Source organism: Bos indicus x Bos taurus, chromosome 16 (genome assembly GCF_003369695.1).
Source record: "Bos indicus x Bos taurus breed Angus x Brahman F1 hybrid chromosome 16, Bos_hybrid_MaternalHap_v2.0, whole genome shotgun sequence".
NCBI lineage: Eukaryota > Metazoa > Chordata > Mammalia > Artiodactyla > Bovidae > Bos > Bos indicus x Bos taurus.
Window position 1 is genome coordinate 61,438,231 of NC_040091.1, and position 22,681 is coordinate 61,460,911.

At 44.5% G+C, this 22,681-nt stretch overlaps 1 protein-coding gene across 1 annotated transcript; it reads left to right on the forward strand.

Moving 5' to 3' along the window:
* Positions 1-1,118: 1,118 nt before the first annotated feature.
* Positions 1,119-21,470, forward strand: LOC113906828 (major histocompatibility complex class I-related gene protein). Its single transcript, XM_027565498.1, has 6 exons — positions 1,119-1,294; positions 12,372-12,632; positions 13,291-13,566; positions 14,593-14,868; positions 15,475-15,576; positions 19,270-21,470. Exons 1-6 carry the CDS (start codon positions 1,240-1,242, stop codon positions 19,308-19,310), a joined length of 1,011 nt encoding a protein of 336 aa, XP_027421299.1. The 5' UTR covers positions 1,119-1,239; the 3' UTR covers positions 19,311-21,470.
* Positions 21,471-22,681: the final 1,211 nt, after the last annotated feature.

Consider the following 22,681-nt stretch of genomic DNA (forward strand, 5'->3'; position numbering starts at 1 on the left):
ATTTGCTTTTAAAGTTGAGAAGACTGACGCTGGTAGGGAAGGATGGGGAGAAGGGATAGTTAGGGAGTTTGGGATGGACATGTATATACTGCTATATTTAAAATGAATGACCAACAAGGATGTACCATATAGCACAGGGCACTCTGCTAAATGTTATGTGGCAGTCTGGGGTGGGAGGGGAGTTTAGGGGAGAATGGATACATGAATACGTATGGCTGAGTCCCTTCATTGTTTACCTGAAACTATCACAACATAGCTTGTTAATCAGCTGTACCCCAATACAAAAGAAAAAGTTTTCAAAGCAAAATAGATAAATCGAGGAAACTGAGCCTCAACACAATTTGGGATTCTGCACAAGGTCAAGTAGCTAGGATGCAAACATCCCAGGTCCCTGAGCAGAAGCTCAAGCCAGCCTGCCTGGTGGCCTTGCCTCCACTCATCTCTCCCGCTCACCTCTACATCCTCTCTCCTGTCTGGGCCTGTCCTCCAACTCCCTGAACAAGCTACACTTCTGTTTCCCAGGTCATTGTGTTCTCCTGATGACCAGGTAGTTGTGGCTTTGTGCTGAGGTTTGCTAATCTAGGAAGCCAAGCCATCTGCCCCTCAGAATCTTCGTAAAGCCCCAGGTCTCCTTTACTCAATGAGCATTTTTGAGCTATTGGGCTGGGGGTGCTAGAGCAGCATGGAAGATAGATGTAAGCTAAAAATGACAAGATAGTCTAGGGGATACATATTATATCAGACATGTGGACTGCAGCATTATAGGAAGCCAGAGCAAGTCCTGGGAACTTTGTGTGAATCTTTCTCATGGATCTTGGGTGAAACCTAAGCTCCAGGGAATAAACAAAGGCTTCTTTTTCTTTTGAGCTCCCTGGGGGACCAGAACTGATTCATCTTTGTGTTCCCTGTGTCTTTCTTATAGCTGTGCTCCATAAATATTTAGAAGTTGGTAACAGGACCAAGATAGGAACAGCAAAAGGAGCAATCAGTGTCTCAGACCAACAAAGGGTTAAAGGTCACTGGGGAAGGCGGTCCTTTAGTTTTCTCTTGCTCTCTATGCTACCTAGCAACTGATGACACCAACATTTCCACTGTTTTGACTGGGAGAGAGACCTTGAATGTCACAGTTGCTGAATCACCAAAAAACGGAGAGAGCAGTACAAGGTTCTTGAAAGATCAACAGGGACCTATCAGTGTTATTGTTAAAAGAATCAGAAGAGAAGGATTTTAGAGGGGCTGATGATGCTCCTATTGCCTCTCATCATTGTATTAATGATGAAGCTCAGCGATGCTCGTGAGTACCCCAAGTTCTCTTTACTCTAAACTCCCCAGCTGAGGGAGCCTCTGGGAAACAGTTTGTCTTCCTGAAACTCCTGGTGAAGTGAAGAAGCCAGGGGCAGAAAAGTGTGTTTATTCAACCCAGGACTTGTTGGAGTGATGAACCGGAAAGCTATACAGTTTTCCAGTTTGTGTGCGTAGGATCTTGATGTTGCCCACCTTTTCTGAGGGGTTGAAAGCCATTCTGGAAAGACCCTCTGGGTAACTTCCTCATTCCTATTTCCTTTCTGCACGTTGTTCCCTGTCTTTTCTGCTCATGTCTTTTCTTTCACTTTTGTTTTTCCTCCCTACTAGCTTGGTGAGTCTCATGAGGATGTGGTCAGGGTTTCAGGGGCATTGAAGAGTAGAGCAGATCCATTGTTCACATTTATTTGTTTATCCTCCTCACCATAAGCCCAACCTGTAACACAAGATCCCAGAAAGATAAAACCATGGTTCTGGACTTGTGTACTGAGTGTAAGAGTTATCAACTGAGTAGAAAAAGATTTTCATTGTATGGGGAACCTGTGTTACTAGGGAAGCAGTTGCTTTCTGTTGCCCCAAATACACAAGAAGACTGGTGGGCTGGAAGCAACAGGCTTCTCTGCTCTAAGCAACTGCTTTCTCAGCTAGAGTTCAGCACTCCCAGGGGGTTGCTGGACAACATCTGGGCTACCATCATAGACAACGATGTACGAGCATGATGGGAAGGAGCTCTTTCAAAATATCTGTGTGTTTCTTGATGGCCTACTATGTGATGGCACTTTTGGGGACATGACCATGGACGAGATAGACATAGGTCCTAATTCTATAGAAACTTCTATAGAAAAGTCCTACCATTCAAGTCAGAAATGGGAAAGATTGAAGGTGAAGGTAAGAGACAGAGGATAAAAAGAGGGCAGGAGTGATATTTCTAGAAGGTAAAAAGCCTATATATTGCCTGTATTTGATTCTCAAAGAACTCTCCAATAATATGACCACAATACCCCCTAAATATAATCTTTTATGTGTTGGTCTAACTAACCCTTGTGGCTGAGACAATATCCCCATTTCCCGATGAGGAGATCCAGACCGAGAGAGGTGGACTCAGCTCACATAATGAACAGAGTCTGAAGCACATGCAGGTCTTCCCGCCCACAGCCCCTGGCTTTCCCACAAAATCGTAGCGTCTCTGGATGTGGATGCTCCGCACTTTGATAACTGACAGCATGAGAAATAGAACCAGTCGCCTATGAAGGGCAGGTAAGGTCACCTTGTGCTGGCTCTCCTTCTCTTCCGCTGCATCCTTCTCGGCCCTGTGTTGTGTCCCGGGGCGTTGACTGCTACAGGCGACATCACCCGGTCTCTCTCACAGGCTGATTTCTGTTTGGGTTCACCCAATAGGAGACGCCGAGGGAAAGCAATCAGAGAGCGAAGCGAGGTTGAGGTATTACCTTCTTCTTTTCCCTCTTTCTCTAGTGCCTCTGGTAGTATAATAGCTGTGTCCCTCCACAATATAGTTTTCCATGAATAGCCCCTTTTTCATGGTTCTAGCTACCACTGGGCTTCAGGAACACTATTTGCTCCTCTAATCGCTACAACACTAGGGCTGGTAACGGCTTCTTATAACTGCTAGCTTCTGGGTTCCCTAACATCCCTCATTTGTTCCTGTAACCTTGCTCACAGCTCTGTGTAGAGTCCCTCCACTGAAGTTTCTTCATGTGACTCATCTAGAGTGAAGGCTATTACCTGCCAGGACCCTGACTGAGCACGCTGAGCATTGAGGAGTGCTAACAGAGGGGAGATGGAGTTATGAAAAAGGACTTGGTCTTGTTGATATTTGGACCTAATGCTGGCCCTGAGTGGGAGCTTCTAGGGGTGGAAATGCAGGGAGGAGATACCAGAGCGTTTGAGATCACAGAGCAATGTTAAGATCACTCCAGCATCACTTCCAGTGTGGTGTTCTCATTGACTCCTTAGCCTTCAGTAACCTGCTCTTGCCTTTATACTCCCATAGCTCCTGCTCCCAGTTTTATAGTTTTCTATCTACCAAAATCTCTCAGTCAAGGTTCTCCTTAAAGCGGGGAGAGAGATCTCATTTTTCTCGTTTCCCTCATATGTTCTAGTGACCAATAGGCACTTAATAAACACCTCCTGGGTTTTATGTTCCAAGGTGATGTTTCTAAGAAATTGAAGTGATCTGACTGTATGCCATAGAGCAGGGGTCCCCAACTTCTGGGGCCAAGGTAAGCAGCAGGCAGGTGAGCAAGCAAGCAAAGCTTCATCCATATTTATAGCTGCTCCACATAGCTTGAATTACCACCTGAGCTGACCTCCTGTGAGATCAGCTGCAGCATTAGATTCTCATAGGAACGCTCAAGAACCTGCTGCGAACTATGCATGGGAGGGATCTAGGTTTTTATGAGAATCATCCTGAAACCCTCCCCCACCCCTCGTCATTACCCAGGCTGTGGAAAAGTTGTCTTCCAGGGAACCAATCTGTGGTGCTAAAAAGGTTGGGGTTAGGGTTGGAGAGAACTGCCATAGAGAACTTGGGCAGCAATAATGACTAAATTCATGACTGTGGTTTATTCTGGTTGCAGAATTTGCATGAAAAAGAAAGAGGTTTCCAGCCTGTGGGAAACTGTGAGCTGGTGAGGGGTGGGTGTAATCAGGTGGGGCAGGCATGGGATCTCTCTGGCAGAGCTATATGTGGTTTGTATGGTTGATCCTGAAAAACACCAAGGTCAGTCTCTTGACGTTATTCATAACTCTATGGATATTTCAATATGCTATATCAATCTGCTTCATGAAGTCCTCCACAGATAAGGACTGATGATAGATAAGTCCCCGGAATTGTCAACTGGGCTAGTGTTAAGAGACAGGCTTGCAAATTATCTGCTAAGAAATGACCTTGAGTTCCAAGAGTTAACATGAGAAAATATGGGCACTTGCTATAGACCTTATTAGACTCCAGTCTGTTTCCATGGGGCTGTTGCCAAGGTACATGCAGTAGAAATTTCTCCAAGATACTGTTTTACTCCCCTAAGGCCCTCTTCTTAGTTGACATTGAATCTATCTAAATCCGAGCAATTCAACTAATTTGTAGATTTTCTTCTGACTAGTGGGAATATTTGTCTATTCTTACTAAAACCCATTGACCTCGGTCATCCTCACTAGAGGATTCCCAAGGTCTCAAAGGAAGGGGCCTAGGTTAAAGAGAAAACACATGACTTTTTAAATACTTGCTTTATGAAACCCAAATTGAGACAGATGATAAAGGACATTCTTTCTGATGGCCGAGTTTATATTTATTATGGAAAACTTTTCGAGAGTATGAGTACCAAATCACATTTTGTTACAACTTCAATGAATCATTTTATAAGAATAGAATTCATAAAATTGTAATTCTTCTGGGAATTAGGAGACCTGTGGTCATCATCGTATACAGAGAGTACTGGGGGAAAAAACCATCAGGGCTCATTCATTCATTCTCTGAAGGTTTATATGGCTCACAGTAGACCTTGCTATTCCTCAAACACATGGAATGGGCAACTTTCTGGAGGGCTTGGGCTTGTTGTTCTGCCTGGAAGGTTCTCCTAAGCTGACTTCCTTTCTCCATTCACATCTCTGCTCAAGTGCCACCTGCTGAGATCGCCTTTCCTGGTCCCTTTAACCTATAAGATCATCCCTCTTCACATTCTATTTTCCTTGTTTTTTTCTTTTTTTTAAATTAGTTTTTCTCTTTTTAAATTTTCTTTTCTCAGTATCTTTTTCTCCATTTAAAAAAATTTTGTTTATTTTTGTGTATATTTCCTTTCCTTTCTTTATTTCTCTTCAAAACCCTTGTGTTATACACTTAGCTACTGCCAGTCTTCCTTCTAGAAAGGAGTTCAGATAGCTGGGACATTGATGTGTTCATTGCTGTATTCCTAGCAGTTAGGACTGTGCCTACTGGAAGTTCAGAAAAGCATAAAATTTAAAAGGGACACTGGTAACCTCCAAAGGGTAGCCTTAAAAGAGTAACTTAAAAGTCAAACCGCCACATTCAGCACTTCCTGGCCCTCAACAAGTTTCTGTAGTGAGAGGAGTTGTTAGGAGAGACTGGCAGTTCTTGAAGTGTATAGAGCCACCCACATCACTGCATAGTTGGACTAGTGTCCAAAGGCCCTCTTAACTAAAAATATCACCCTCCACTTCTCCCTCTCATTCCCACGATGCCTGAAATTCCAGAGAGTAGTTCCCAGGAATTATAATCATTTTGACTGTGTTAAGACATAGGGCCATTTGGGAGGGCCAACAAATAATTGGGGCTTTGTTGAACTGGTCATCCAGTCAGGACTCACAGCCAGTTGTAGGAAGGTCTCAAGTCTGGTTCCCCTGGGACAGGAAAATCTGGGATTAGTGAGTCATCCTTGACACAAGAGGGCGGGAGAGAGCAATGGTGAGCCTGGTGAGGAGCCTGAAACAGAGCCTGGGATGGGGAAGGGCCTCTGCTTCTGAACAGCTGGGCAGTCTAAGGCAGAGAGGCTTCCTGCTTGACAGGTCAGAGGGAAATTCTTGGGCCCTCTACTTATGGATTCTAAGGATGATATTGGACAATTTTCATCATCTCTCTGAACCCATTCCTATCTGTGAAATGGGAATTTTAAGAAAGTGAAAAGTGTTAGTCAGTTAGTTATGTCCAACTCTTTGCAGCCCCATAGACTGTAGCCCACCAGGCTCCTCTGTCCATGGGATTCTCCAGGCAAGAATACTGGAGTGGGTAGCCATTCCTTCTCCAGGGGATCTTCCAACCCAGGAATCAAATCCGGGTTTCCCACATTGCACACGGATTCTTCACTGTCTGAGCCACCAGGGAAGCCCTGGGAATTTTAAGATCTACCTCAAAGGGTTGCAGGGCTTCTCAGGTGGCTCAGATGGTAAAGAATCTGCCTGCAATGCAGGAGGCCCTGTTTCAATCCCTGGGTTGAGAAGATCCCCTGGAGAATGGACTGGCTACCCACTCCAGTATTCTTGCCTGGAGAATTCCATGGACAGTGGAGCCTGGTGGGCTACAGTTCATGGGATCATGAAGAGTTGGGCACAACTGAGTGACTGAGCACACACACACACACACATAAAAGGTTGTATTGAGAAGTAAATATAATTCATGTTTATCCAAGACTTAGCATGGTAGCTATCACATGGTTTGCACTCAAGAAATAAGCGTGGTTCTGAGGGTTATGACTCAGATTTCACTGTGCTCCATGGTGCATGGAAGGCCTAACTTCATAGCGGGTTTTCCATCTCCTCCTTGTGGCATTTCTGGATCCCTTCATGGAAGACCAGCATGTCTCTCTTAGTTGCTGGAACATTCCATTGGTGCCTCTTTTGTGGCACTTACTGCTTGCTGCCATATGTCCCTGTATTGTATTTATTTTTGTCACATTCTTTGGCTCTCCAATAGGCTTCCCTGATGTCTCAGCTGGTAAAGAATCCGCCTGCAATATGGGAGACCTGGGTTCAATCCCTGGGTTGGGAAGATCCCCTGGAGAAGGGAAGGGCTACCCACTCCAGTATTCTGGCTTGGAGAATTCCATGGACTGTATAGTCCATGGGGTTGCAAAGAGTTGGACACGACTGAGCGCCTTTCACTTTCATTTTCACTTTGGCTCTGCAATAATACTGTAAATTCCTGGAGGAAAAGAACTGGTGTCTGATCTGTCTTTCCCTTCCTGACATTGCCTCACAATTCCTCTTACATGGTAGAAACTCAAATATCAATTGCCCTCATGGATGACTATCTGAAAATACGTTAGCAGTTATTGTCATTTCCACAGCCTTTTGTCAAAATGGTCCAGCTAGTTCATCTACAGGCTAAAATGAACATAATTTAAGATGTAGAGTCACCACTATATTTGGTCTGATCGCTGTTCAGTTGTGTTGTTCAGGCTTTTCAGCAACGTCTATCAGAGGCTGTTGGGACAGAGCTGCCTCTTTGAGAAGCAGCTTGACTGGCCTAGACAGAAGACCAAATTCAAAATTGTAGATTTCAGTCCACTAAGTGGATTGATGCTGATAATCTGTTCATGGAAAGGGAGAGAAAAACCCAATTTGTAATTATTGGAACAAGAAGAAAGAATCAGAAGGTCAGAATGAATCATATGAAATTGCCATTTTGGTAGATCAAAACTAGTCCAATAGAGGTCTTTTCAAATGATTCAACCTTCATAGTTATATGGAAATCTAATCATCCAGACAGCATATCCATAGGAATATAACCTATCACAAGATCTAATGTATCATGAGAGAAAGAGTACCATGAATTTTCTCCTGTTTTTTCTGTTCTGAGTTACTGACTTAACATCTGTCAACCAACTTCCCATCACAGCTGAGGTAACATTTTAGAAGCCCAAGTAAGGAGCAAGCATGGCTCATAGCTATGGATACGCCAGATGGGTAACTGGGTGCGTGGCAGAGGAAGGGGACCAGGCTGTGATGTCCTGGAGCAGAGCCACAGCTTGACTGCACGAGGCTGGATGGGCAGGCGACTGGCAGATGGAGGCCAGCCTTTAGGGGCAGAGCACCCTGTGAAGTCAGGGCTGGCTGGTGGACAAAAACTGCTCCGAAACCAGGAACAAGACTCGGAGGTTGGAGAAAAGGGCATTCCACTGTCCTTGGACAGCTGGCAACAGGCCATGTGTCTCTCGGTTGACCTCTAAACTCTGGATTATGCAAATCTTTATGAAGTTACATTTTTGTAAGAAAGTGAAATTACATGGATTGTAGATATTATGTATAGAGATGATGTCAGTGATACTCATTTAGAATAAATAACCCCATTGAGCAGTAATACCCCAAGTTGGTAATACTATTTTTTTTGTTTGTTTGTTGGCATCTACCAGGCACGCAGACCCCAGATGTCATAGAAGGAAACCCAGTTTCCGAGGGAAGTTCTATATGTCAATGACATAGTCTCTTTTTAAAATCCTTCCTCCCTCTCTCTCATTCTTTGTCTGGGATTTGATTTCTATGAGGCTTTTTGCTATCGGAAGCGTGGAAGCAATTCCTACCTATTTCTTTTCCCCTCACCCCCTCAGCTCCAGCCCCAGGCCTCACTGCTTTTCCCAGAATGTGCCAGGTTGACCTTTCCTTGGGGCCTTTGTACAAAATCCCCCTGCCTGGACCGCAGTCCCCAGACATCTGCCTGGCTCCCTTGTTCCCTGCAGGCACTTGTTCAAAGTCTTCTCAGACCAGCTTTCCCTAACTTCCGCTGTTTAGAATTACATGGCTTAGTCCTCTTTGCACCTTTATTTTTATCCACTGCACTTTTTAAATGACGGGTTATATGTATTTATTTTATATTGTATGCCTTCCTTGTGTCCTCCCATTAGGATGTAGGCTCCAGAAGGGCAGACATTTTCACCTGTTTTGTATGTAATGTGTTCAGAGTCCAGAACAGCGCCTAGCACGGAGAAGGTACTCACATGTTTGTTGAGTACTCAGATGGAGACTAAGAAAGTGTGAGAAAATGTTCATGACTTGCTCTTCCTTTTGCCTTCCTCTTTGAGCAATTGCATAATCTGCAGAGGAACCACAAAACCTTTCCAGATGTGGAGAAATAGAACCGTTTGCAAAATCGGTTGCAGATTCCACCATATTACACCTTTTGCAGACTCTAGGCTGGATGTAAATTAGATTTCAGCTCTGCTTCCCATTCACCAGCTTGCACCTTATGAAAAGTATTTTTTAAAGTATAAGTTCCTGGGAATTCCCTGGGAATTATAATTTAATTTTATAAAACTAAAATTTTATTTTATTTTATTAAAATTTCTATTTTAAAGTTTAAGTCCAGTGGTTAGGACTTGGAGCTCTCACTGCTGGGGTCCTGGGTTGGACCCCTGGTCAGGGAACTAAGATACCCATGTGGTGAGGCCAAAAATGTTTTTAAAATAAAGCATAAGTTTGAAGTTAAATTGATTCGCATTCATTCCAGCATAATTAATTATTTTGAAGCATAAAAATAGTGTTTTGCAAACAATTTACAAATAGCTACAAATATTTAAGTTCCAACCATGCACTAGGCTCCCTGTGCTAGGCCTTGTAGGAAATACAGAAGGAAGAAGCTAAATCCCAGTTCTTAAGTATCTTAGGACTGAGAAGTGGGTAGAAAGTGAACAAAGATAAGAGAATAGAAGGCAGAATATGGAACTATTGTTTCGGGGATAGAGTTTATGCCTCTGCTTATCCTCACTCTTGTTTTCATAAGAACCAACACTTTTGTGATGGTCTTATGTCCAGTCTCAGAGGTTTTCACTGGGTTGCCTCCCCATTCCAGCCCCCACCGCCACGGGAAGGGAGAGGGGTGGGGAATAAAAGGTCAAAGCAGTAAGGAGGGACCATGGGGCCTTTATGCTCCGCCCAGGCCTGGGGGAGAACAGCCTCCATCTTGCTCAGCAGCACAGCTGACATGCAGGATACTACCTCCAGGGAGGGGGCCCATGGGACATGGGTGCTGCCCAAAACTGCTCCCACCCCAGCTGGAGGAGCAGAGAGAAAGAAAACTGAGAAAGAAAGAAAGAAAACTGGAGGATCCTGCAGGTTACAGAACTGGTGCAATTGGTTGGAAGGGGCCGGGGCTGAGTAGGCCTGATTCGGCCTCAGGGAATCCTGCTGCTGCTGCTGCTGCTGCTGCTAAGTCGCTTCAGTCATGTCCGACTCTGTGCGACCCCATAGACGGCAGCCCACCAGGCTCCCCCGTCCCTGGGATTGAGGTGAGGGTTCCCTGGCCTTGGGGAGGCCTGTTCTAAAAGACAGTCTGCACAGTGTGGATTCTTTCATAAACAGCTTTAGAAAAAGTTATAGCCAGACGTGCATGCACAAAAATGAACCCAACCATTTTGTGAACTGTTTTGTTTGTTTGTTTGTTTTGACTTTTTTCTTAAACATATATTTAAAATGAAGAGGAAGGAGTAAACTTCATTAAGTTGCATTCAACCTGGGGGTCAGCCTGACCCCCATCTGAGGTTCTCCACAGCGACCAAGTCCGTGCCTGAAGATCTGAGCCTTCACAAAGGGGACAACAGTGGGATGAGCTACCTGGAAAAAACTGGGGGAAATGGTGTCTAGGGCAGCTCTTAGACACATACAAGAGAAGCCATGGATGTGGCTCCACCTTTTAGAGGGCCCTGCTCCAACAACTCCCTTATCCACATCCTTCCCCACAGAGCAAGCGTCCATGAGGCCAAGTGGAGGTGCTTGCCCTGGGTCTGCACCTCACCACAGGTATCTGGAACCTGCAGCTCTCTGCCCAGATGACTCAGGGCTGCTTGAATTTACATGGGCCTCTTCCTTTGGTCCATCCTCCTAAGGATGGTAAGGCCTCTGCTAAGTCCAAGACGTGGCAAAGAGGCAGTGTTTATAGATGGAGCCTGAATGAGAGAGCACCAGGCCCTTAGCAGAGCTGGGGGGACTTGGGGAAGGTAGAGAAGGAGGTGGGTCTCAGGCTAAGGCCCAGGGGCTGGAGGATGGAGGCTAGCTTTCTCTGTGCCACCACCAAGTCAGATTTTTGAATTTGAACTTGGGCTTTGAGGTCATACGAAGGGATATTTGTCAAGGTAGAGAGAGTAGAACATACTAAACAGTTCGTTAGCTTGATTTATCCCTGTAAGATATTTGGGCCTCTGGCATGTGGGCCTCCTCTGATCTCTTGACACAGCCTTGCAAATATCAGGGCTGGTCTTGGGGGCTGTCTTTAGAGATGCGTTTTGCTGACTGGGGAGGATGTTGATGGGTCAGGATGGCAGGAGATAACAAGATAAAAGGCCTAGAGATGGGCATTTCCAGACAACACTGAGCAGAGCCTGGGAAGAAAGCCACTGTGCTGCATGTCTTCTCCCCGCCAGGTTTTGGCAGGACATGGAGGACCTTGGTTTCCTTGGTCTCAGCTCTGCTTACCTCTTAGGTGTCATTTCTCCTCTCCTCTGTGATGCTTGCTGAGCTCCAGCATCCTAGGCCACTGGTTCCCGCAGTGAGCCCCGCTCTCCCAGCCTCTGTCTGTACAAATTGTTTTCTGTTCTGCTCCTACTGTCTGTCCTCTCTCCTATGTCCCTGCTCAGCCTCATTCCCTGCTCACCTCCTCCCCGTCCCAGGATCTCCCCTAAGACGTATCTTCTCTAGAAAGTCTTCCCTGAAGGCCCAGGCCCTGCGCTGACCCCATTATGACACCATCCCATTCCTTCCAGACTGCGCTGTCTCCACTAGACGCGGAGCTTCCTGGTTGACACGAGAGAAGTTCAGTGCAAAAGCAGCAGAGAAAGTCATGCAGTTTTATTTCATCTTAGCCGGCTTTTGACCATTAGGGACTATGATAATTCTTACAGTGAGGTTTGGCTAGAAGAAAAAAGTAGAGAAAGAATAGGAAAATGGTTTTCAGAGTTGGTTTGATATAATAGACAAAGCATTTTTAAAATTTTGCTTTTTAAAATTTGAAAATTAAATTTTTTAAGAAAAAATTTAAAATTTTCCTTGGGAGGCCTGAGTCTTTATGTGGGTTCTCACTGTGGGTCTGTCGAGCAGACTAACCAACCTGGTGTGTGTGTGTGTGTGTGTGTGTGTGTGTGTGTGTGTGTACACGTGCATATGCATGCACAGCAGTGAGATAGGGGCCCTATTTTATCACCCTAGAGCCTCTCCTGGTGAAACCTGGGCGTTGGTTGTCAGGGTTTTCAAACCCTCAGAATCCCTCAGGGATAGATCTCCCTGGAGGGGCCAGTGAGTGGCCCTGGGCCCCTCCCCAAAAGACCAGAGCACTTTACTTCATCTACAAGTTGAGTTACGTGTAAAAATGTTCAACCTGAGGTTTTCAACCTCAACAAAAAAGGCTCCAAGTCTTGGCTAAAGCTCTGAAGTCCTTTCCAGGTCGAAGTTCCTGGGGTTCTGTGATTCCATAAGAGGAAGTAGCAGCTGGGTCCCCGAAGGAATGGGTGCAAATGAACACGGAGGACTATCATGAGGTTTAGACGGAATCTAGCAGCTTATGGATCTGGATCAGCCGTGACCCTAAATATCTGCCTTCTCTGCCTCTCTCGCAGGGACTCACTCTCTGAGATATTTTCGCCTGGGCATTTCAGAGCCTGGCTATGGGATCCCTGAATTTATTTCAGCCGGGTATGTGGATTCTCATCCCATCACCATGTACAACAGTGTGTCCCAGCTGAAGGAGCCGCGGGCCCTGTGGATGGAGGAAAACCTGGCACCTGATCACTGGGAGAGGTACACACAGCTGCTGCGGGGCTGGCAGCAGGCGTTCAAGGTGGAACTGAAGCAGCTGCAGCATCACTACAATCACTCAGGTGGTGAAGGCAGCAGGGATGAGCACATTCCATCCCTAGCCCCCAACCCGGTAGAGGCCCCTGGGCTGACAGTGGCTGTGAGCTGAGCTACATTCTTTTGGCAAAGCTCAGGCAATCTTGTCACTGGGGTTCAGTGCCTGCCATCTGTCCTGTGCCTCTTCCACATTGTCTGTTTCTTCCCCAGGACCCCATGTGCCCCCATGTCCCTGTCCCATCTTCATTCAGGCTGCTGACCTGCATCTCCTCCTAAATCTAGCCGTTGTGTGTCTTATTTCCAGGCCTAATGAGGTGCTTGCTTATGGGCAATGACTTACTACATTAACTTTCCCTGGGGATATTTCTGGCTCCTGGGTATCTCTCCCTCCTCCATTGCAGTAAAAAGTTTATCAGTTAGTTGTCCCCAATATAGGATAACTCCACAAGGCAGGAATTATCATACTCCTTTGACATGCAGTAGGTACTCTGTAGATACCTATGTATAGGTGGGCTTATATCACAGGAACTTTCTGGAGACTCAGTGATGCCATGCCAGGCCTGTGCAGTAATGTATTCTGGGGTAGAAGATGCTTCCAGCCATGCCCCTAGTCAGATCATCCGGGTACCCACCTTTACATCCCCATGTCAACCCCTCCCTTCCTGCCATTCATGTGTCTTCCAGGGTTTCACACTTACCAGAGAATGATTGGCTGTGAGTTACTGGAGGATGGAAGCATCACGGGATTTCTCCAATATGCATATGATGGACAGGATTTCCTTATCTTCAATAAAGATACCCTGTCCTGGATGGCCATGGATAATGTGGCTGACATCACCAGGCGGGCATGGGAGGCCAATCGGCATGAGTTACAATATCAGAAGAATTGGCTGGAAGAAGAATGCATTGCTTGGTTAAAGAGATTCCTGGAGTATGGGAAAGATGCCTTACAAAGAACAGGTAAAGAGGAGGGGGAACTCCTTGTCCCCACATCCTCAGAACTAGCAGTTTCATACGTAACAGTCCTCTAATTTAGCTTTTAGCCATCCTTTTCTGAAGTCTGTTTTGTTAGTTGGGCTACAGTGACCTGTAACTTCCTCATGAAAACTTTCCCTAGTTACCTTTTTATCAGCATTTTAACAACACTCAGCAATTCTACTTGTTTTGAGTGGAGTATGTCCAGGGACGCTTCCTTTTGGGGGATTCAGTGAGATAAATCCTCCCATCTCCTGTTAATGATAAGTTGGGTAATATTGGGTTGGCCAAAAAGTTCATCTGGGTTTTCCTGAATGAACTTTTTTGGCACCCCCTGCCCAGTACTTTGGGAGGTAATGCAATTCTTCAAGCTTTGTAGTAACCAAGAGATCATACAACACCAGGATGAGTAAAAATCTGAAATTAGAAAAAAGACACACAGAGGGTCTTTGCTTACCTTAAGAGGTTAGGATAAGATTCCTTTCAGTAAAAAACTCCTCTTATACATCAAAGATGTGATTCAGTTGGTCAACTTTTAGTTACCAAAGAACTTTTCATGCATGATCTCATTATTCAAAATGAATTATGTCTGTATCATGCTGTGGGAAACTCCCAGACACGATGTGCCTTTTCCCACAGGAGTGATGTTTAATAGTGGGGCTTTCCAGAGCTATGGCAGTCCCTTGGGGAGGCACCTGGACTACAGGTATGAATATGGACTCTCTGTTCAAGCACATCGGTTTTGGAGGCAGTTGACTGGAGTTTGTTTCAATTCTCCCACTCACTAGCTGAATACTCATTTTCATTTTAATGGTTTCAGGTAACAGAAATCTGCTCAAATTGGCTTTAGATCAAAGAATTTGTTATTGGTGAACCTGGGTTCTGGGTTATTCTTATTTTTATATGTTTCTTGCAATGAAGAAAATTGGGAAATGCAGTTGCTGTTTTCTAGTATTGTGCACTCAGTACATAAGATACTTCTATTTTAACTTGAACTTCTTTTTTTTCTAGAGCCCCCCAAAGTCAGAGTCAATCACAAAGAAACTTTCCCAGGGATTACAACTCTTTACTGCAGAGCTTATGGCTTTTACCCCCCAGAAATTTCCATTAACTGGATGAAAAACGGGGAAGAAATTTTCCAAGATACCGATTATGGAGGCATTCTTCCCAGTGGGGATGGGACCTATCAGACTTGGGTGTCTGTTGAGCTGGATCCTCAGAATGGTGACATTTACTCCTGTCACGTGGAGCATGGCGGAGTCCACATGGTTCTTCAGGGTTTCCAGGGTAAGGCTGGGGTTGTGGCTGTCTGGGGAGTGAGACCGAGGAAAGGTGGTGAGCAGGAACCGTGGATCACTGCGTGCTTTAGAATAGGTCTGTTAAATCAGAGGTTCTCTCAACTTTTTGGTCCTAGGGCTCCTTTATACTCAAAAAATTATTGAGGACCCCAAAGAGCTTTTGTTTATATAAGTTATATCTATTTATATTTACTGTATTGCAAATTAAAAAAAATTTTTTTTAAGTAAACACTAGAAAACATAGCATTCTATTTGCTGTCAGAGTGATAATGTCATCTCATATTGTGTGGCCTCTAGAAAATTACCCTGTGCCCATGTGAGAGATGGAGATTTAAAAAGGCGGGGGGGGCGGGGAATCATGAGTTAGATCTCATTGACTCTCTGATTGGGTCTTGAGGACACCTGGGGCATTCAGACCATACTTTGGGAACAGCTGTTCCTGTTTCAGATTATTCTCCACAGAGCTGTGAAGAAGTCACAGTAAGAAAAGTAGTATTGGGCTTCTTGATGATCACAGGAAAAAAGTCCCCAAAAGATAACATAGAAGAGCAGGAGGACACGTGGATTTTTTCCTCCCTTATTTGCTTACTTTCAGAATCGGAAACTATACTTCTCGTGGTGAAAGCTGTTGGGTTCATTGTCCTCGCCATTGCCCTGGCTGGAGTTGGCATCCTAGCCTGGCGAAAGAGGCCCCGAGGTAAGAGGCGCGTGGAAGGATCCTGGGGATGAAGACTGTCTCTCCACAGCTCCAGAGTTTTATTTTCTGCACCTGCTACTCCAAGCTCCCTTTAGAACTGGGTTTGGCCTCATTTTGTACCATAGGACCCGAAACACCTCTCTCAGCATATAGGGAACACACACCATGGATGATGCTTGCAAGGAGAGTGGTCTGTTTCCTAAGTGGTGCCTGATGTCAACAAAGTGGTACAGTTCCTGTCCGGGTGGACTGTCCTTTGTGCAGTTGGTTCAGAGAAGATATGGTGACATTGATTTGTCTTTTTCCAAATGATCTCATTATTGTTAATTACTACTGACCTTTTAAAAATAATTTATTAGAATTGGAGGCTAATTACTTTACAATATTGTAGTGGTTTTTGCCATACATTGACATGAATCAGCCATGGGTGCACATGTATCCCCCCAGTCCTGAACCCCCCTCCCCTCTCCCTCCCCACCCCATCCCTCTGGGTTGTCCCAGAGCACCAGCTTTGAGTGCCCTGCTTCATGCATCTAACTGACACTAGTCATCTATTTTACATATGATAATATACATGTTTCAATGCTAATCTCTCAAATCATCCCACACTACTGACTTTTGAGAGGATTTTGTCCTTTGTTTTTCCCATCTTGACAAACATTATTCTGTCACAATCACATGGAAGTCCTTTTTCTTCTCCTTTTTTTTTTTTTTTCTTTTTTGGTCTGCACTGGGTCTTTGCTGCAGCACCCAGACTTTCTCTGGTTGCAGCACTTGGGCTCAGTTGCCCCGTGGCATGTGGGATCTCGTTTCCCGACCAGAGATTGAATCTGCATTCCCTGCATTGAGAGGTGGATTTTTAATCAGTGGACCACAAGGGAAATCCCTGCTTTTTCTTCTAATTCATCTTGCAACCCATGAAATGTGGAAGAGTAGATACCTTTAGAAAATGGAACTCAGGGTAAGAAAAAGTAAAAGGAGAAATGAGACATATAGGTTCTTGGTACCCAGGGAAAAACTTCATCCATTCCATAAACATGTATTAAATGCCTCCTGTGTTCTAGGGATTGTATTAAATGCTGGGCTATCACAATGCAAAAGACAGACACAATCCCTGTTAGAAAGCTTACAGTCTAGTCTTGCAAAGGTCATTTCCCACCTCTGGGTTCACTAGGTGCTCAAGTTGATAAGAGCATAATATTGATGAGCCCTGGATTATGGGTTTGAACCCAGTTGTGGGCCAGGAATTTGGCTGTACTTCATAGCCATAGTATTACCCAATTCAGGTGATACTATTCAAAGTGTGCTATTAGTTAAACGAAACACCAACCCTGTACAAGAAAATTAACTCAGAGTTAATGGATCATTGTTTTCTTTATAAAAAGTATAGTTCTAACCCGAATATAACAAGTGATAACCGCTGAAGCAAAAAAAATTTTTTTCTTCTTTTCTTATAATGATACACCTCTCTCAAGGATGATATGCACTGTGATTTCCTGCTCTTTTATCTTGTGGAGTTTGTGAATTTGAGTTGAAGTTTCTCAAGTAGTAAGAGAATCTTGACAAGTAGGCTAAAAATGTTTCTCAGAGTTTCAGTTCAGTTCAGTTCAGTCGCTCAGTCGTGTCTGACTTGTTGCGACCCTGTGGACTGAATCACGCCAAGCCTACCCATCCATCACCAACTCCTGGAGCTTATGCAATCTTATGTCCACTGAGTCAGTGATGCCATCCAACCATCTCATCCTCTGTCATCCCCTTCTCCTCCTACCTTCAATCTTGACCAGCATCAGGTCTTTTCCAACAAGCCAGTTCTTCCCATCAGGTGGCCAAAGTATTGGAGATTCAGCTTCAGCATCAGTCCTTCCAATGAATATTCAGGACTGATTTCTTTTAGGATGTCCTGGTTGGATCTCCTTGCAGTCCAAGGGACTCTCAAGAGTCTTCTCCAACGCCACAGTTCAAAAGCATCAATTCTTCAGCGCTCAGCTTTCTTTATAGTCCAACAACATCCATACATGACTACTGGAAAAACCATAGCTTTGACTAAATGGATCTTTGTTGGCAAAGTAATGTCTCTGCTTCTTAATATGCTGTCTAGGTTGATCATAGCTTTTCTGCCAAGGAGCAAGTGTCTTTTAATTTCATGGCTGCAATCACCATCTGCAGTGATTTTGGAGCCCCCCCCCAAATAAAGTCTCTCACTGTTTCCACTGTTTCCCCATCTATTTCCCATGAAGTGATGGGACCAAATTCCATGATCTTAGTTTTCTGAATGCTGGGTTTTAAGCCAACTTTTTCACTCTCCTCTTTCACTTTAATCAAGAGGCTCTTTAGTTCTTCTTCACTTTCTGCCATAAGTGTGGTGTCATCTGCATATCTGAGGTTATTGATATTTCTCCCGGCAATCTTGATTCCAACTTGTGCTTCATCCATTTCTTATGATGTACTCTGCATATAAGTTAAATAAGCAGGGTGACATTATAGAGCCTTGACACACTCCTTTCCCGATTTGGAACCAGTGTGTTGTTCCATGTCCAGTTCCAACTGTTGCTTCTTGACCTGCATACAGGTTTCTCAAGAGGCAGGTCAGGTGGCCTGGTATTCCCATCTCTTTAAGAATTTTCTACAGATTGTTGTGATCCACACAGTCAAAGGCTTTGGCATAGTCAATAAAGCAGAAGTAAATGTTTTTTTTGTGGAACTCTTGCTTTTTCTATGATCCAACGGATGTTGGCAATTTGATCTCTGGTTCCTCTGCCTTTTCTAAATCCAGCTTGAACATCTGGAAGTTTACAATTCACGTACTGTTGAAGCCTGGCTTGGAGAATTTTGAGCATTACTTTACTAGCATGTGAAATGAGTGCAATTGTGCGGTAGTTTGAGCATTCTTTGGTATTGCCTTTCTTGGGGACTGGAATGAAAACTGAGCTTTTCCAGTCCTGTGGCCACTGCTGAGTTTTCCAAATTTGCTGGCATATTGAGTGCAGCACTTTCACAGCATCATCTTTTAGGATTTGAAATAGCTCAACTGGAATTCCATCACCTCCACTAGCTTTGTTCATAGTGATGTTTCCTAAGGCCCACTTGACTTCACATTCCAGGATATCTGGCTCTAGGTGAGTGACCACACCATCATGATTATCTGGGTCGTGAAGATCTTTTCTGTATAGTTCTTCTGTGTATTCCTGCCACCTCTTTTTAATATCTTTTGCTTCTGTTAGTTCTGTACCATTTCTGTCCTTTATTGTGCCCACCTTTGCATGAAATGTTCCCTTGGTATTTCTGATTTTCTTAAAGAAATCTCTAATCTTTCCCATTATGTTGTGTTCCTCTATTTCTTTGCATTGATCACTGAGGAAGGCTTTCTTATCTCTTCTTGCTATTCTTTGAAACTCTGCATTCAGATGCTTATATCTTTCCTTTTCTCCTTTGCCTTTTGCTTCTCTTCTTTTCACAGCTATTTGTAAGGCCTCCTCAGACAACCATTTTGCCTTTTTGCATTTCCTTTTCTTGGGGATGATCTTGATCACTGCCTCCTGTACAACATCCTGAAACTCCGTCCATAGTTTTTCAGGTATTCTGTCTATCAGATCTAATCCCTTGAATCTCAGAGTTTACTGAGCACTGTATAATTTATTTTTGAGCTATAAGGAAAATGCACACATATCTGACTACAAACTCTTTTTCTTTCAGGGAAAAACAAAGTCATCTGCCTTTCTACACCAGAACACTGATGGGAGATGGCTGCTTTCCAACTGTCTCTTCTCTAGGAACCGTGGCCTCCTCTGTCCCATATGGACTCAAGCCTAGCACTTAAAGCTCTTGATAACAGCTGCAACAGACACGGATATTACAGGATTACGCATTTGTAATCTATGTACATTTCTACACATGGCAGAAAAATAGGAGCTACAAAATTCTTTGGCTCTAAATTAAAGACTGTCAGGTATCAGGCTCTTTTGATGGAATCTTTTAGAATGTGCATGCTAAGTTGCTTCAGTCGTGTCTGACTCTTTGCCATCCTATGGACTGTAGCCTGCCAGGCTCCTCTGTGCATAGGATTCTCCAGGCAAGAATACTGGAGTGGGTTGCCCTGCTCTCCTACAGGGGATCTTCCCCACCCAGGGATTGAACCTACCTCTCTTACATCTCCTGCATTGGCAGGCAGGTTCTTTACCACTAGTATCCTTTATCACATTTCCTCTAAATACATCTGCTCTTCTGACACATTTCCTTACATCCCACTTGTCAACAGTGGTTTGCAGGTAGATTAGAGAACCTCAGGGCTGGGAGAAACCTTCAATCCAAGGCCAGAAATGTTTTCTCCAGTGCCTTTGCCTTGAGCATCTAGCCTCCACTTGAATTCCACCAATGATGGGCACCTCACTATATCATAAAAGGCTTTTCTCTTCTTTCAGGAAAATGTTTACTATGCAAAAGCTGTGGGTGCCATGACTGTGACCCTACAGACAGGTGGGACCATTCCATGAGGACAGTCAGTGAGTTTCTACAACAGCTTGTGAATGGTGGGATCATTTTACACCTTTCCTGGCCTAAGAGGAAGCAGAAGGGCCCTGTTCTTATGGCAGTTCTGCCTGGTAGTTGGGCATCTTGGAAATATCCCTTGTCAGATCTGTCCTTCTGTCTTATATGGGAAAGTAAGAAAAATAATAATCAGACATTATCACCATCAGTGGAAATACAGAAACATGAACCCAACTGCCATCTTTTAATGTAAAAATGATAGTATGTCCCAGAAGAGGATTCAGTTCTAATTTCTACCGTTCCTCTATAGGTTTATTGTAGATGGGCTCAACTCACCTTTATATATGTGCTTTTTCTCTATACATCTGCACTGGGAATAAACAGAAGTCCCATTGTGAGAATTAGGATTCCCTTGATCCTCCTTACTCTTTCCAGCCTCTTAAAATCCTCACCATCACGTACCCCTCATCCTGCCCCTGTGTGGCCACTGGTCTTCTGGTTGACCGTCAGTTCAATATTCATCTGTCCCACTTCACCGACCCTGTCCGACCACACACCTCAGCTCTGAGGTTGGCGGACCCAACTTTGACAGCTGACTTTAAACGTGTACATAGACTTGACCTTTGCTCTTTCTCGACTGTGACATTTGCCTCCGGCTTTAATCATCACAGTTACAGGTACAGACATTCTCAGTGTGCCAGGGCTATTCCTTGCTCCGCTGTCCCCACCTCCTTCCATGGATGAAGCTCCCACCCCTCGTTTCTTTCCTGGCACCAGCCGAGTTGCATAAGAGCACATTTGTGTTTGTTTATTTTGCTTTTAGGGTTGCCATGGGCGATTTCCATACCATCTTTTAAGCAGCGTTGCACTGTGAAGAGAGCAGCTTTATTTCTGGAATGGTTTCTTCTTACAATTAGAATAGTTAGGGACTCAATATATTTTGAATGGACACTTACAGTGATTCAGGTGCTATACCTATATAAATGTCTTGTCTCTCCAACTGCACAGTACTCTCATCAAAGATGTTAATAGTCAAAGCCTTTTTGTGTTGCCAGAGCCTTGCCCGACACTTAACATGTAATAAAAATGTCTGTATGGATGAAGAGGAAAAGGCAGAGGCAAGGGCAAGGATGTGGTGAGGAGACATCCAGTAACACACTAGCAGCATCTCTGTTTATCCCTTGGGGATTTTATAACATAAAGAGAGTTATCATATAAATGTAATATAAAGGGATGATTTTGTACCTTTGTTTTACAAGTGGCTCAAGATTACATTATTTCTTGATAATTTTGGACCTCTTGCTTCATTAGCTCATATTTGTTGATTACAGATGCTCAGCTATTGGAATCTATGAAATATTTGATAACCTAATTAAACATTAAAAACAACTGTGCTATCACCACAATCATCTTTTGACTTTGGATTGTCTTTACTTGGGTGTCCTTTGTAACTCAGCTGGCAAAGAATCCACCTGCAATGCAGGAGACCCCGGTTCAATTCCTGGGTCAGGAAATTCCCCTGGAAAAGGAGTAGACTATCAACTCCAGTATTCTTGGGCTTCCCTGGTAGCATAGACAGTAAAGAATCTGCCTGCAATGTGGGAGACCTGGGTTTGAACCCTGGGTTGAGAAGATCCCCTGGAGGAGGGCATGGCAACCTACTTCAGTATTCTTGCCTGGAGAATCCCATGGACAGAGGAGCCTGGCGGGCTACTATCTGAGTTAAGAATAGTGGATGAGAAACATGTTCAGCTCTCTTCTTATTCATCTTGTTTTTTAAACTCTATTTATTATATATTTTCTTGTTAAGCACATACAGACCAAGATATAACATACTTAAATAACAGTGTATGAGGAAAGCCAGGAAAGCGGTTTAAAGAGCAGAGAGAAAGTCAGGCAAGGCTTTCCTGGCCCAGGCTCCTCTGTCGTACGCATGAGCTGTCCCATCAGAGACCTGGCCTCCTCTGCTTCTCCCACTACTTTCAAGTTCTTCTGGCTCATTCCTTATTTCCAAGGAACTACATACTTAGTTTTTCCTCTTCTATTTTTAACCTAAGGAGAGATTGGTTTCGCAGTTGTGGCCCTGAGGAATAGTCGTCCCCTAGGGAGGCCAGTTGATCATTTTCGGGCACGGTCCCTCCGAGTGGTCACACCTTGTTTTCATCGCCCGCGTCTGGGGTCTTTGTCCTAACGTGTAGGTCAAGCATCCCTGTGGGCGCATAAACTGGAGTGTCACTGGATTCATGTACTGTGATTGCCAAGTGGTCAGATACTTGTCTCGGCTGGTCGGTGTATCTCCCAGCAGCAGAGTCTACATGAGAACAACCCCTCACAGTCAGAGGGTGCCTGGAGGCCCCAGAATTGATGCACGGGTATGTGTGTGTGGCGGGGGTGGGGTGCAATTCTTGCTCTTTAGCTCCACATTTCCAGGGTGAGCTGTTCTTCCACACACCATGAGTTCAGAAAACGTTCTCCAGGGAGGGAAAGGCATTTGCTCAAAGTGCCAGTGGGCAGCAGCACCGGAGGGGTGTGGGGTCATTTGTCTTCCAGCCCAGATGTTTTCCACTTGACTGCACTGCCCTTGTTGGAGAAAAAGCCGCCACTGTCCTTCCTGAAATGC

Coding starts and splice junctions, on each gene's coding strand:
- LOC113906828 (XM_027565498.1), top strand. CDS start 1,240: ATGATGCTCCTATTGCCTCTCATCATTGTATTAATGATGAAGCTCAGC. Junction 1,295..12,371: donor GATGAAGCTCAGCGATGCTC/GTGAGTACCCCA, acceptor CCTCTCTCGCAG/GGACTCACTCTCTGAGATAT. Junction 14,869..15,474: donor GGTTCTTCAGGGTTTCCAGG/GTAAGGCTGGGG, acceptor GCTTACTTTCAG/AATCGGAAACTATACTTCTC.